This window comes from Vidua chalybeata, chromosome 6, assembly GCF_026979565.1.
Source record: "Vidua chalybeata isolate OUT-0048 chromosome 6, bVidCha1 merged haplotype, whole genome shotgun sequence".
Lineage (NCBI taxonomy): Eukaryota > Metazoa > Chordata > Aves > Passeriformes > Viduidae > Vidua > Vidua chalybeata.
In genome coordinates, this window is record NC_071535.1 from 20,932,802 (window position 1) to 20,945,026 (window position 12,225).

General features: G+C 46.3%; 1 protein-coding gene across 2 annotated transcripts in view; it reads right to left on the reverse strand.

Moving 5' to 3' along the window:
- The window catches only part of NRXN3 (neurexin 3), a 751,638-nt gene that overhangs the window by 343,849 nt on the left and 395,564 nt on the right, over positions 1–12,225 (reverse strand). Inside the window, exon 1 of one of the 2 annotated variants that reach the window (XM_053944976.1) lies at positions 8,994–9,550. The exons of the other annotated variant lie outside the window; for it this stretch is intronic. Within the exon in view, the coding sequence (XP_053800951.1) occupies positions 8,994–9,237 (244 nt within the window). The 5' untranslated portion in view covers positions 9,238–9,550. Of the gene's footprint in view, positions 1–8,993; positions 9,551–12,225 lie in introns of those variants that run through there. 2 annotated transcript variants of the gene reach the window in all.

The window sequence follows — 12,225 nt, forward strand, 5'->3', positions numbered from 1 at the left end:
GTTATCAAGTATTAATTAGACCAGTAGGGGAGGCTACTCATTTTGCCAGTGTGTATTTCCTAATGACTGGGCCAGGAAAAGTAGCCAAGTATATGGCTTGTTAAGTAGGAATTAACCTGTCTGAAATAACAATTACCTGAATCGAATTAAGCTTTGATACACACCGCTGGCAGAATTTCCCACCCTGCCATCTGAGCAGAATTTGCCACGTTGATATTTGGTTACAAGATATATTCTTTTTATACAAAGCAAATGCATATCAATTCTGAAGGACAGGTACCCACATCACCTTATTCTGTTCCAGCCTACTGCAATCCTGGCATGTTCATAGTGTCTAGTGTCAGAAAAATAAGTTACAAGGTAAATGGATGTTTGTATGGCACAGACACTTTTTGTCTCCAGATTCTCCATGAAAAAAAAAAAAATTGAAAATAAGTTAGTAAGAATTCTCTGCTCTGTTTCTCTTCTTCAAGCCTTTATAAGGTGCTGAATATATTTCTCAAGGAATATTAATTTCTTTGTCTTCTCCTTGCCTCTAATGAACTGCCTCTGAATGCATGAGGGGAGAGGAAAGAGAGCAGGCTCCATGGTGAGATAATAAAAAGTGAAAAGGCATTCAAAGCCATCAGTATCTTCCAAACTTACACTGACAGAAATATGCTGAACTGTAGACAGGGGAGCAAGATCAGGGAAACTTAGAATAGCTTTGGCATTCACTACTAAGCTACAAAGTGAAGATGACATTGGGGGAGCAGAGGTCATGCCACAGACAGGTTACACAAGCACGTGACTAAATGTAGGCCACATAAACTGAGGATTACTCTAGGTCCTATCCAGGCCACCAGCATTCCTAAACACTGTACTCAGTGAACATCAGAGAATGACAGACTCTCCTGTGGAAGCACAGAACATCATCATTAGCAGCAGAATAATCAGAATATGAGAAAAGCTGAGATAAGCTACAGATAAGCTACCATTAGACAAGTAAATCAAGAACAAATAAAGGAAAAAAGTCAGGTTTCAACCTACTGTTATCACTTTCATTTCACCAGATACTAAAAGATCAACAGTGCTTGTAAGAAAACATGCCTATATGACTGCAAGCTCCAAGAATCTTTGGAGTGAAACTGTCCCACATGATCACCATAACTCAGGAAGTTACAAAAGATGAAGGCTTTAATGCAATAAACACAGGAATTCCTACATGTTAAATCAGACAGTGTGAATCTTTCCAGAGTAGAAGCCAAGTAGAGACCTTGGGAGAACCTATTTTCTATGTGTAGTCCAGTCAATGTAACACCCAAATAAAATTAATCAGGTCCTTCTTTTTTTCTCTTTTTCTTTTTTTTTTTCTGTTTTTATTAATTCTCTTACCCAGAAACACTTGAATTTCTTCAACAAATTCAGGTCTATTGGATCTTTTATGTGTTCTCTCCCTTAACCACCCTGTATTTGACTTCCCAATGCTACTCAGGGGATTTCCATACTCTGATGCTTTGTCCTCGTGCTCATGGTTGAAGTCTTTATCAGAAAAGAAGGACTTCTGTGCACTGAAACATTGGTAGCTGAAACAGCAAACACGCAGAACCAGCTGGACAGAAAATATTTCCAGACATTACCCCTGTAAAGTCTCCACTGGCTGGAGTTATTAAGCAAACTGGTAGAGCAGGAGCAGCAGGCTGCTGTAACTGCAAGATCCAGCCATGACAGGACACCATGAAAACCCTCACTGGGCAGTGTAGCAGATGAGCAAGAAAACAAAGGGTTCACCAAACATGTCCAGAAAGTCAGTTCTTGTCATGCAGCATGATGTTAAAGACTGAACTTTTTGAAAAAAATCCAAACTTCAGCTCCTCACCCCTTTCAATAATTTGATCTTCTTAATTTAGATTTATAATCTTCCAATAATTTGACCCGATTAATGCAGATTAATAATCTTCCAGTAATTTGACCTAATTAATACGCTGAATTTATTCTAAATTCAAAATCAAGTTCCGAGGATAGCAAAGAAACTGATTCCCTCTGAAGTTATTAAATGGAGCCTGGACTGCTGACTAAACTGATGGTACTCTCTTCCTGAGCCCTCTGGAAAACAAAGTCTTCCCTCACACTTTACCATGTGGTATTCACAGAATAAGTAAAGGGTCTTTTTTTAGCAATATTTTTACATCTTTCTGATTCATTCACCCTGTTTCTTGATCTTCTGCAGACACAAGACCCTCTGCAGATTGTAAAATATTTCCCCTTCTTCTGCCCTCCATCATCACGAATGCAAAAAGATGAAATATGCAAAAGTAAGAAATGATAAAGTAAACTTTAGCACTCGATCAATCTAGTAATGTCCTTTATCAGCCCCACTATTCATGCTTTGCAACCACTATAGCTCACACTAACTTCATTTTCATCTTAATACACCATACAGAAAAGCAGCCTAAATATACATCCCCAGATATAAAGCGTATAATCTGTAAACTACAGGAACAGGCAGATCATTTCCATTAGTTTCTTATGTAGCAAAAACCACAATTTACACCCAAAGCATATAATTATATTCAAATTCTAAAAGACAGTTTTGGAAGTACTTTAAATTCATAGTTTGGGGGAAAGTAACTCAGGGATATAAGTAGTTGTTTTAATGTGCAAAAACAACGCACACATACAGAATGCAAGAGAAGCAATAGGCAAGAGTGGTGAGAGAGCCAGGGTGAATCACAGGTCCTTGGCTCCAGTGGCTCTCTGGAGTTTGGTATAGCCAGCACTCTGCCAAAATGCTGTCCTGCTCCCTCAGAAACACCAGTGCTAGCATTTGGCACTAGAGCCTGTCCAGGCTTTAAAGCCATAAGGGAAAGAAAACACTACAAGGATCTATGTTCAGAATTTGATGTGTCTTGCTTGTCCTTCAAGAAGAGATACAAGCAGGCTGTTCTTTTAAGGTTCTCTCACATCTGAAGCCGAAACTGGGGTTTCATTCATTTCTGTGGCTCCCTGCCAGGGATCTCAAAGCACACAGATGCACCAGAACTGCTCACCTCACCTAGGTGAATAAATGGTTTTCTTTTAATTGCACAGATGAGGAAAACAAGTCAGAAAGTAAAGTAATGTCTTGTCAAGGTCATACAACAAATCAGAGCCATCAGTCAACTGCATGTTGTCTTGTGTACAGAGGTTACAGGACAGAAGTGCAAAAACAAACACAAAAAAAAAAAAAATTTAAAAAAAAAAAAAAAAAGGCAGCCAATCAGCACAGGACTGTCATCTGGGGCAGCTACACAGAGAGCTGGTCTTCTTAAAGCACAGCACATGGAAAAGAAAAAAAATCAGATGAATGGTCATCCTTTGCACTTCCCAGACAAAATTTATACTCCTTGCACTTAGAAGCTCCAGCTCTTTATTCAGTTACCTTCTGTATGGCAAACCATGAAACTTCCCCACCACCAGTTGAAGACTATTAAGTTTTTGTCAGTATTGCCACATTACACTAACTAGGTGCATTTTCCTCCTTCTAGTGAGATGTTTTATGAATTTGGAGCTCCCAACAGCACAATATATAATAATCCAGTGGATGTCATAATACTGTTCAAGCATAAATTTTCATGCCGTGAAATTTTTTTGCCAACATGGCAAAAGAAGAGAAAGAAAAAGAAAACAACAAGGGAAAACTAGCCATAATTATTAAGAAAAAAAAATGTATATTTTTAAATGTAGAAATATTATGAAAGGTAACATTCTCATTCTGCAGTATTGTCACTACATAGCTGATATCACATAACCATATATTCTTTACAACATCAATACCTATACAAAACATACAGCAGGATCTGTCATCTGTTTTTGAAATGTACTCATCGCCTCTGCAGCAGAATGTGGCAGTTGCTTGAAAAGTCAGGGCTGCATTAGCCAAAAGCAGAAACAATAAAGAAAAGAAACCTCTCTCCAGTCTGAATTGCAAAGGAAATACAAGAAGGAAGAAAGTCCTGATCTAATTCTGACTAGGACTAACATTCCCCCTTTTGCAAAATGTGCTATGAGATACTGAGCAAGCACAACATAGCTTTCAGAGGAGGCTTTTTAACACGTCTTAAGAGACTATACCTTCAGCAGTATAGATCTGAGCAATGTTTCAAAGACACAGAGACATATAGTAAATAAGACTGACAGCTCAACAATAAGTTTCTCATGTTCCAGATCTCATAAGATCATTGGGATCTCCTAAGAACAAGTACCAGGTGAACAGACTTTGACATCAGTTTTGGAGATCAATGCAAACTATTCCAAGTTGAGAACAGTTAATACAGTGCACAGAATGAGAAGTCAAAGCATCTAATCAGAAACTGTTTCATAGAAAAGCATGGAAAGGACAAGTCAAATAGCAATGTAATTTTGAGGAAACAGCCTTTGTAAATATCAGATTTTTTCTGTATTCAACTACTGAAAACTGTGCTTTCTCAGAAGAGCTACAGAGTCAGCACAGGGAGGGAAAAGCCCAGATATGATCACTTAAAACTCCAAGTGAGTTAGTTTGGATGCTTTGATTTCTGGATAGCCAGCTTGAGATAATTTAAGGAGATTTCTTTTAAAAATAATTAATCATTATAGCATCTCTGAGGAAGGCAATGTAAACATCTGAGCACACACCAGCACTAGTCTTTGCCAAAAAATTAGGCTTCATTGTTGATATGAGAATAAAGGCAAGCCACAGAAAGTAGACAGACTACTAGCTTTTCACCTTTGCAGAACTTAATTGCAACCTTAATTTCAGCTCAGAGTGAAGTTAGTTTTGCTGGATCGCTGACTGCTTTGTACAGAGCGATTTTTCCCATTTTGTTAAAGCTATCAATCTTTGCTCAAAGTAATCTCCTGGTAAAGGAGTAACGGGAAAGGTCCTGCTTTGTACTGGGGAATGGGCAGTGCCAAGGATGGGGAATCTGTTTCCTATCATAATGAAAAGGCAGGATTGCAAGAACATAGAATCTTGAAACGAGGAATAGGTCACACTGGAGGAGCAGCAAGGACATATGTATTTTAAAAAGGGTACACCTCTAGAGATGTGTGGCAATCTTTGACGCTGGTTTGCAGAATACCTGCCTATCTTATGGAAACACTCTCTTGATTTGTCCAAGCATTCACTCTCATTTGCTAATTTTAAAAAAGATGTAAGAGAAGGAAATGCTTCATATAAATAACAGGACGTCTAAGATTTGATTCAGGCCTGAGAGTTATACCCACAAGATCTGGTGATTGCTCATTATCAGTCCTCACAACAGACCCACACTTCTTCCTATGACTAGTGCAACAGCCGAGCCAGCCTAGGCCCCACAAAGTGAAAATGAAGAGAAACTATCTGTGCCCACCATTGCTCCCATAGCTGCAGAGCAGACCCTGCAGGCAGGGGCAATCAAGGCATCACACATCACCTCTGAGCACCCCTGCTCCACAGCCATTAAGGACAGCCAGGGAACAAACAGCTGGAGGAGAAAAAGAGAAAGTAAATTAATTAATTCACCACTAAGACCAAAAAGGCACAAAATCCCTTCATTTTATCTGTCAACTAGAGGCACACATTATTCATCAGCTGAGGCAATGAGGATGTGGAAAGAGGGGCTGTGAAGTCACTGCTGCAGGCTCCAGCAAAGCAGCTGACCCAGAACAGCGCTAAATAGCCCAAGGGAGACAGGAGGATTCAGCACATGCGAACCTTCAATAAACACAGCCCCAACTTTGTTCCCCCCTCTGTTTCACAAGCCCCTAGTGAAACAAAATCAAGGGTTTCCCTTCCTATTACTCAGGGATAAAGATTCTGCTAGTCTAGGAAGGTCCTCACATGGAAAAAAGATTTGTTTTAACTTGCTGAAGTCCCCTGCCCGGCCAGGCTCATTCCTCTGCTGACAAGGAGGTAAACCTGCTAGAAAGACTTTCTCCTTGAGAAGATGCGCTGTGCCAAGTTTTGCATTTGCAGGTTGCAGCCCAACTACCCTAAAGCACCAGCTCAGTGATTTCAGAATTAACTCTTGTAACACCAGCACAGTAGCGACTGCCAGATCTGGGTCTGGTCCTGCTCAAGGTAAGCCACAAGAAGGTATTCCACTGATTTTAAAGGAGCACTAAGACACAGGCTCCAAACAAGTACTCACTATCATGAGCCATTTATTTTTCCTCTGTGCTAGATATTAATTTGCTTCTTCAAACAGATTGAAATCCACTGGGATATAGGAGAAAAAAGGAAAATATGTTTAAATACAAGACTGAGTCCCAGTGGTCAGCACTGTGGGGCTGAAAGACAACACAGCAGGGCGGCCATGATCCTAATCTGATTCCTTCCAAAACCAGTATTAATGTAGCCACCAAGCAGGGCAGCAAGCAAAATTAATTTCTTATTTCTCTATAGAAAAAACAAATAATCAAAATCCCAGGAAACACAGGGAGTGCACAGCCTCCTTGGAATCTGACTCCTCAACGCTGTTACAGATCCAAGTTCCAAGGGCCTCTGTTGTGCAACAGTGAAAGAACACACAAAAATAAACCATGCATGTTTCCAAGACCAGCTGTCTTTGTGGTCTCTTCTTCCTCTCCCTCTCTCAATCTCTCTCTCTCTGTCCACCCCATTCACCCCCTTATTCATGGCCAAAGGATGTTTTTATGACAGCTTTGCTACAAGGCATGATTAGGAAAGAAAAAAAAAACAACAACTAAAAAAATCCCACAAAAAAACCAAACAACTCACATTGACTTATGCATTAGCCTGAGCTCCCTGAATTCTCTATTTCCCTTGTTTCCTTTCTGCAATGGGGACATAAAAAAAATTGCCTGTTTCTCACTGAAGTTGATAACTGCTTTTGCTCCCGACTCTTAAATGAGGCTTCGCTTGACTTTCAGGGCAGATGGAAAAGCCATCAAGGAGAACAGAGCTATCATTTCTTGACCAGGAAACACACTCTAGACGCTCACACAGACTACTGTCTGACTATAACAGCAAAACCAAACACTATCACATTTTGTGACATCCTTCTCTCTTTTCCTCACAAGTGACCTACAAGCCAGAGTTTGCTATCCCCTTTCATCACAGAACTAAGCTACAGAAGCCGGGGTGTTGAAAACCTTTTGGGGCAGTGACTGGCTGATCCCTCATATTTCTTGCTTTAGCACAACAGGGACTCTCTCAGATGGTCCTCAAGCATTGCTGCAAATAACTGGGCTCCTGCTGCTAGTGATTAATAACCCATAACTGAGTTTCACATGGGTGGTGCTTAACAGATGGTCTTGATGTCTGGCATGGCATTGATTCCCTTCCCATGTGGGGCCTGAATGTTTCTCTAGCATTTTAGGATGGATGTGAACTTTGGAGCAGAAGTGGGAGTTTGATAGGCTGATAGTACCACTTGTATCTGCAGAAATGGCTGAACACCTCCCACTCAACCTACTGCACCCAGTGTCACTTCAGTCCTGAGCCGTCGCCTCTGCAGCACGGTGCTCTTCTGCAGTGCCCTGGGCTCCCCCTCCCGCACTGCCAGAGCATCGACGACCCACCTTGCAGAGCTGCTTCTCACCCTCTTCCAATGCCCTCCAGCAGCTCTGCCAGAGCACCTTCTGCTAGCACAGCCCTGCTCCGCTGGTGCTCAGCTGTGACCTGCAGCATCTGCCTCCTGGCTGTGTTCCTGAGCCCTTTCCCTCTCCAACGCACCTTGGCTCAGACCCGCAATACTGAGCTTCTTCCACAGCTCTGCCAAGGTACCTGGAGATTTCGTTGGAGTTCCATTCATCGCTGTGCCATTTGAACCCTTCAGACTGCTCTGCTGGTCGTCTGAGCACTTATCTGGAGTGCTTCAGGTTTCAATAGCCTCGTAACCCTGACACAGCCCTGCCAGCACATCCTCAAAGTCTCTGCTGCAGCCATGTCATGCGGCACCAGCCGTGACAGGGCTCTTCCTTCCTTCCCTTCCCTCTCCTTCGAAGTGTTCCTATGCCTCATTTCTGACACTGGTTCTTCTTCTTCCGGCCCAAATGTGAATCTCTAGGTGAATACTCCTATGATGGAAGGCCAGACCTGACCCTGACCTGCAGCCCTGGAGGGAATGGGCCAGGCCTTGGCCTGCCTGCCTCTCCCAGCTGATGTGACTGAAAACAGAAGCTAAGGGACAAGGACAAGATACAGGAGAAGGTGGAGATGAGGAAAAGCCCCCATGTCAGACAGGCCTAGGCCAACTCCTGTCAGGGTGGGGAGACTTGAGAGAGCTGGTTAAGAGGTTAAGAGGCTGTGTAGGTCCAGCTGCTGAGCACTGCTCAGCATTTCAGGGCCCTCCCTCTCTCTCTCGGCATCTCTCAGACACCCTCTTCCCCTTCTCCCTTGCTGCCAGAGTGAAAACCTACTCCCTATTATTTCCTGAACCAGGGTTTCCCAGGAAGACACTACCAGATACCAAGCAGGAAGCCAGGAGCAGGAATGAGACCTCGCCTTTTCCTTTGTACGCCCCTTTCTATGCTCACCCAGGAACGCAGCGAGCGCGCAGGCAGGGGAGGAGCGGCGGCGGCAATTCCCCAAGCTCCCGGCTGGCCCTCCCGCAGCTGGGCGACCGGGAAACGAGGGTGGCCGGCGGGGAAGATGCGCTGCTGCAATGACCGTGTCAGCCGCTGCAAGCCAGAGAGTTAGCGATTCCCCGTCGCAGGATCCCAGCGGGACAGGAGCGGATGCCCTTCCGCCGTCCCGAGCTGTTCGGCGCTGCCGTCTGACACGGAGAGACCCGAGCCCGCCCCGGCCCCCACCCTCCGTCCTGCTGGACCACACCGGCCGGGGAAGTTGGCTCTCAAAGCGGTGCGTCCTCAGCCCTAGGCTCGGCTCGGGGGCAGGGGAGGAGCGGAGGGTTAATGGGGAGGGGGCAGAAATATGAGGGGCAGGGAGGACCCCCCTCCCCCGGAGACACAGCCATGGTCCCTGCTCCCCCTCTGCTGCTCCAACTACTCTGCAAATAGGTTAGAAAGAAACAAGAGTGGGAACCCACCGTGTCCTCCTCGGAGGGAGACAGGGGAGCGGTAGATAGAGATAGGCACAGAGTGGTGCTTGCTGCCGTGGAAGTGATGCTCATACTGAGCCTGAGAAACAGACGAGGAAGAGGAGGCAGAAGAAGCCACGTTAGAGGAACTCCACACAGAGCTGACGATACATCCCCAAAAGAGGGAGCACATCCACAGGGTCCAGGCGGGGCGGCGTCCCGGGCAAATGCTGGGGTCTATTCTCAGGTGCATGGTCAAGGCACAAGACACCTACAGACGGGCAGTCTGAATTCCAGCCAGGGAGAGAGAATAACGTTCATGATGCCAGGGGACCCATGCTAGCAGAAAGGAGAGTCGCTTCCGAGGCTCTAGGGGAGTGCGTGTGTGTGCCCAAGAAGAAAAGAGACAGTGTGTGTGCGAGAGCGAGTGCTGGCAGGGAAGGGGAGGGATGGGGGAAGGTTAGTAACCACACAGAGACGAATAAGACGCGCCGTTTCCCAGGGCTGGATCTACTGTGGCAGGAACCCCGCGGCCGTACCGAGCCTCCAGGAGTGCGCAGGAAAGCCGCACATGTCCGCACGAGGGTCCTGTTCAGGTTCCTCCAGGATCACGGGGTCCTTGAGGACTTTTCCCTGCCTGCGATCCCTGTCTCTCACTTTGCTGAGAGGGACTATTAAAAAAGAAAAAGAAGAAATAAGCCAGGGACCCCAGGTAAATTTTTGATTTTTTTTTTAATCCCAATTCCGGGGGCTTTCTCTTGCTTCTCCACTAGCAAGTGTTGCAATGCAGAACTGCCAGGACACGCACACCCGCGCATACACACACGCACACACACACAGCGATCTAGATTGTCATCCTCCTTCCACGGAATCCAGGCGACCGAGGGCTCAAGCCGATTAACCCTGCGCAGCCGTCGAGCACATCGCCAGGTCTTTTCCTGCCGCGTCGGAGCAGCCGGGGCGGGCGGCGCGGTCCGGGTCCGGTCCGGTCCGGGCGCGGGGCGAGCGGAGCCGGGGGCGGCTGCGGGCGGCCGGCGCCAAGTGCGGCCAACTCGGCGGCGCAGGTGAAGCGCAGCCGGGGAAGCGACTCCGCCAATGGGCGAGCCGCATGCAAATGTCCCGGCGCCGGCGAGCCAATGGGAGCGGCGGCAGCGCTGCGCAGAGGGACTGGCCGGCTCCGGGGGGAGGCGGGGCCGGGGCGCGGCACCGCCCCCGCCATTCATGCGCTCGTGCGGTCCCGCGCGCCCCCGGCCCCCGGGAACACCCGGCTGCCGGAGCCGCCGCGCCGGGAACCGGAGCCCGGCATTCGCCGCCGCCCCGCCGCGCCCACGGCCGCCGCCTGCTCCGAGCGGCCCCCGCCGAAACGCGCCCAGCCCGGGGACGGGACCTCCGCCCGTGCGGGGACGGGACCTCCGCCCGTGCCGCCGTCCCGCTGCTCCTCGGGGGCAGCCGGCGCGGGGAGCCCTCGGCCGCGGCGCGGGAATGGATGCGCTGGAGTAACACCGTCCCGCCGCGCCGCCCTGTCCCAGGGCTCGTCCTGCGGCCGCAGCTGCTGAGGAGCAAACGAAGAACCAGGAATGATCGCGCTCTTTAAAACTCCCTATGGCTCTTACAGAGTTTTAATTTCTTTTTTTTTTTAATGCTCCTGCAAAATAGGTGTAGTCCAAACAGGTGTATCTGCACTTAATCCTCGGAGAGTGAGGAATGCAGCCGGAGTTTGCAGCCCATAAATTCATAAACAAATGCAGTAGCTTTATCTAGTAATTTACTGCCTATCAATTTGCATGGCAAAAATCCCCAGCCACATTGGGGAAGGCAAGCACCAGGAGCAAAGTGACTTACACAAGATCACTCAGGGAGTCAATAAGGAGCTTTAGAAAAGGAGCCAGCCAGCCCCAGGACTCACCTTGCACTGCACTCCCTCATCCCCTTTCATTTATTCATACAAACAAATAAATTGTTTATGACTGTAAGTTTTCTTGTTTTCCCCTCTAGAACCGTGTTTGTAGGTGTGCACGCATGCGCCTCTGAAACCTGCTGTTTGACTCGAGTATTTCCCTAACGCTGAGGTGCAGCGTTTTCAGTCATTGATCTCAATTTGGTACAGCATGTCAGTAACTTGTAATGATCAGCTTGAGTTGCACACCTAATACTATTAGTTGAGACTGATATGCTTGTAAATTATTTTCTAGTAACTTATAGTGTAAGTGATCTAAATCAGGGGCTAAAGCATCCACAAATGCTTTGCTGTTTTGCTGGGTTTAATCAGTGATTGTGAAAAGCAAGAATATTATCTTCACATTTATCTTAACATCTGCTACCTAAGAATCTCAGCGTGCTTTAAAATCTTTTATTAATGAAGCCATTCAACAGCTTTAGGTATTACTTTGCCATTCTGTAGATAAGGAAACAGAGGCTCAGTCATGTTGAGCCAGTGAGTGACTGATAGACATGGGAACTGAACAGACACTGAGATTCTCCATCCCAAGCAGTACATGCTTTTAGTATAAACTATTTGACTGATTTGGTGGCCATTTGCTAGCCTTAAAATGTGAATATCAGCTTTCCTGACAATGGGACACACAGGTGGAGACAGGACTGAGTAACCTGTAGTGCAGGTGCCTCCTGGATGGCAAGTTTGCAGTGCCATACAGGGGCCACAGAGCAGTTTTATCTGTGCAAGACAACTTTTCCTGGCCTTGAGTTTTGTTGAGGAAACTGAAGTTACTGCCACACATGTGGTGGGATACCCAGAAGGATGCTGTCTTTGTGGAAAAGAAGCTCCCTGCTGCTATGTACTTGGGGGAAGGGGGGACTATAACCTGTCACAACACCCTTGAAGGACTGCTGACACATGAGTCAGCATCCTTGAATCCCTCATCACAGAAGTCCTAATTTTCACACAGTCCACAGACAAAGTACTTTGAAAAATGTATTGTGTAGTTAAGCTGTAGGGAGCCTGATTTAGGGGAAGGGGGGAAGGACATGTATTAAATACACATCACTGAGTAGCTGATCTGTAAAATATAGGAAATCTGAATGAGTTTCAGACCCAGATAATTATGAGCAATGCAACAAAGATCTGCCTCCAGTCATTTTACTTTCTGTTTTCTCTGGCTACAGCATTACAAAAAGGACAGAACGTATCACACTTTATAGGATCAGTCAAAGGGGCTACAGGTTTAAACATTGAGGACTCAATGCTGCTTTTCCAGGAGGTGGGAGTGGAAAATTCATTACT